We start from the raw sequence: 1,845 nt of genomic DNA, 5'->3' as shown, positions 1-1,845 counted from the left end.
GCTAATCCGTTAACTGCTAGCGTTCTTGTTTTCTGTCGGAACTGGTCTGAGAAGCATTTCCCATGCTCTGTGCAACACTGACCCTGATAACAGCTGGTGGAGAGGCTGGGCATGGTGGCGCACATCTTTAATCCCAGCAGTCAGGAGGAAAAGGTAGGAGGATCTCTGTGAGTTCAAGGACACCCTAAGAGTACATAGTGAATTCCCATGTCAGCCTGAGGGAGAGCAAGATGCTACCTGGAAAAACCAAAACAAATAAATAAAAGAACTGGTGCTGGGCGTGGTGGCACACGCCTTTAATCCCAGCACTCGGGAGGCAGAGATAGGAGGATTACTATGAGTTGAGGCCACCCTGAGACTACATAGTGAATTCCAGGTCAGCCTGGGATAGAGTGAAACCCTACCTCAAAAAAAAAAAAAAAAATGGTGAAGGAAGTGTTATACAGATGATTAAATGGAGGTTTAAAGCTAAAGTTTTCAACTGTAAAATGGCAAGATTAGGATCTGAACTCAGTTGGTCTGGCCTCCGTGCCTGGAATCTCTGACAACTACATTGTATTTTTTTTAATTGTGAATAACTTTATTTGGTCATCTGTTTACAACTGAAACTCTGGGAATTCAAAATTAACATCTTTGCCTGTGAGCTTCTTATAGACACCAGAAAAGGTTTCAACCGTGTGCTCCACGTTGTTCTGCTGGGCTTTGTCTAAGTGAACCTTTATGAGCTGGCTGCCATCCAGTTTCACGCGGATCCTCTTGCCCACAATTTCACTTGGGAAAACCAAGTCCTCAAGGATAGCATCATGCACAGCAGTCAGAGTACGGCTTCTGGGACGCTTTTGCTTATTTTTCGTGTGGCTTTTTCTTGATGGTTTAGGCAAAATTGTCCTCTGAGCAATGAAAACTACATGTTTCCCACTAAACTTTTTCTCTAATTCACGCACTAGCCGAACTTGGATCTTCTGGAAAGATTTCAGTTGAGGAACAGGAACAAAAATTGTGATAGCTTTCCGACCACCACCAACTTCAGTTTCCTTGGCCGCGGTGATGTTGAGCTCCCGCAGCTGAGCCTTGAGGTCCGAGTTCATCTCCAGCTCGAGCAGCACCTGGGAGAATCCCGACTCGAACTCGTCCGGTCTCCCGCCATTCGGCTTCACAATCTTGGCACTCGAGCTGAACATGGCTTTGTCCTTGAGCAGCGCTGGCTTAGAAAGAGCTACATTGTATTTTTGACAACTACGTTATCCCAAATATTTGATAAAGCACGAAGATGTATCAGAAACGCACAGAACCAAGAATGTGGAATGGGGTACTACCCTGGCTCACCAGGAAAAGCAACTTGAGAGTAAACCAAGGTAGGTATAAGCAATCCCATAGGGAGAGCAGCAATCCAGAGTCAGGTTTGCGAACAGGGTAAGATGCCAGACCTGTCTATCGGAACAAAAAGGTTGGGATAATGCAGAAGAGACCAAAGCTGGGACTCGCTTACTGGGCCACCTCACAGGCAAGGTCTCGGGTACAAGGCGAGACATAACAGCACAATTCTAAAAGACAAATCTGAGTTCTGCCAAGCAGCAGCTGAACTGACCACTGTCATCATTACAGCCATGCAAGGAGCACAGCCAACCCAGACCCTGGCCTTGAGCTCGTCCTACTTAAGGACTTCAGTAATCTTAACTGTGACAGTCAAAACCACACCCTTGGGCTAGAGTGATTGCTTAGTGGTTAGAGCATTTGCCAGTGAAGCCTGAGGACCTGGCTTCCCCAGTACCCACATAAGCCAGATGCACAAGGTGGCACATGCATCTGGACTTCGTTTGAAATGGCTAAAGGCCCTGGTGCACT

The 1,845-nt window shown here is 46.7% G+C and overlaps 1 protein-coding gene across 1 annotated transcript; it reads right to left on the bottom strand.

Moving 5' to 3' along the window:
- Window positions 1-567: 567 nt before the first annotated feature.
- On the bottom strand, window positions 568-1,190 carry LOC101596824 (40S ribosomal protein S7-like). Its single transcript, XM_045153203.1, has one exon. It carries the CDS (start codon window positions 1,179-1,181, stop codon window positions 597-599), a length of 585 nt encoding a protein of 194 aa, XP_045009138.1. The 5' UTR covers window positions 1,182-1,190; the 3' UTR covers window positions 568-596.
- Between the last annotated feature and the right edge of the window lie 655 nt (window positions 1,191-1,845).

Source organism: Jaculus jaculus, chromosome 6 (genome assembly GCF_020740685.1).
Source record: "Jaculus jaculus isolate mJacJac1 chromosome 6, mJacJac1.mat.Y.cur, whole genome shotgun sequence".
In the NCBI taxonomy this organism is placed as follows: Eukaryota; Metazoa; Chordata; class Mammalia; order Rodentia; family Dipodidae; genus Jaculus; species Jaculus jaculus.
This window is presented reverse-complemented; position numbering and strand designations above follow the sequence as displayed.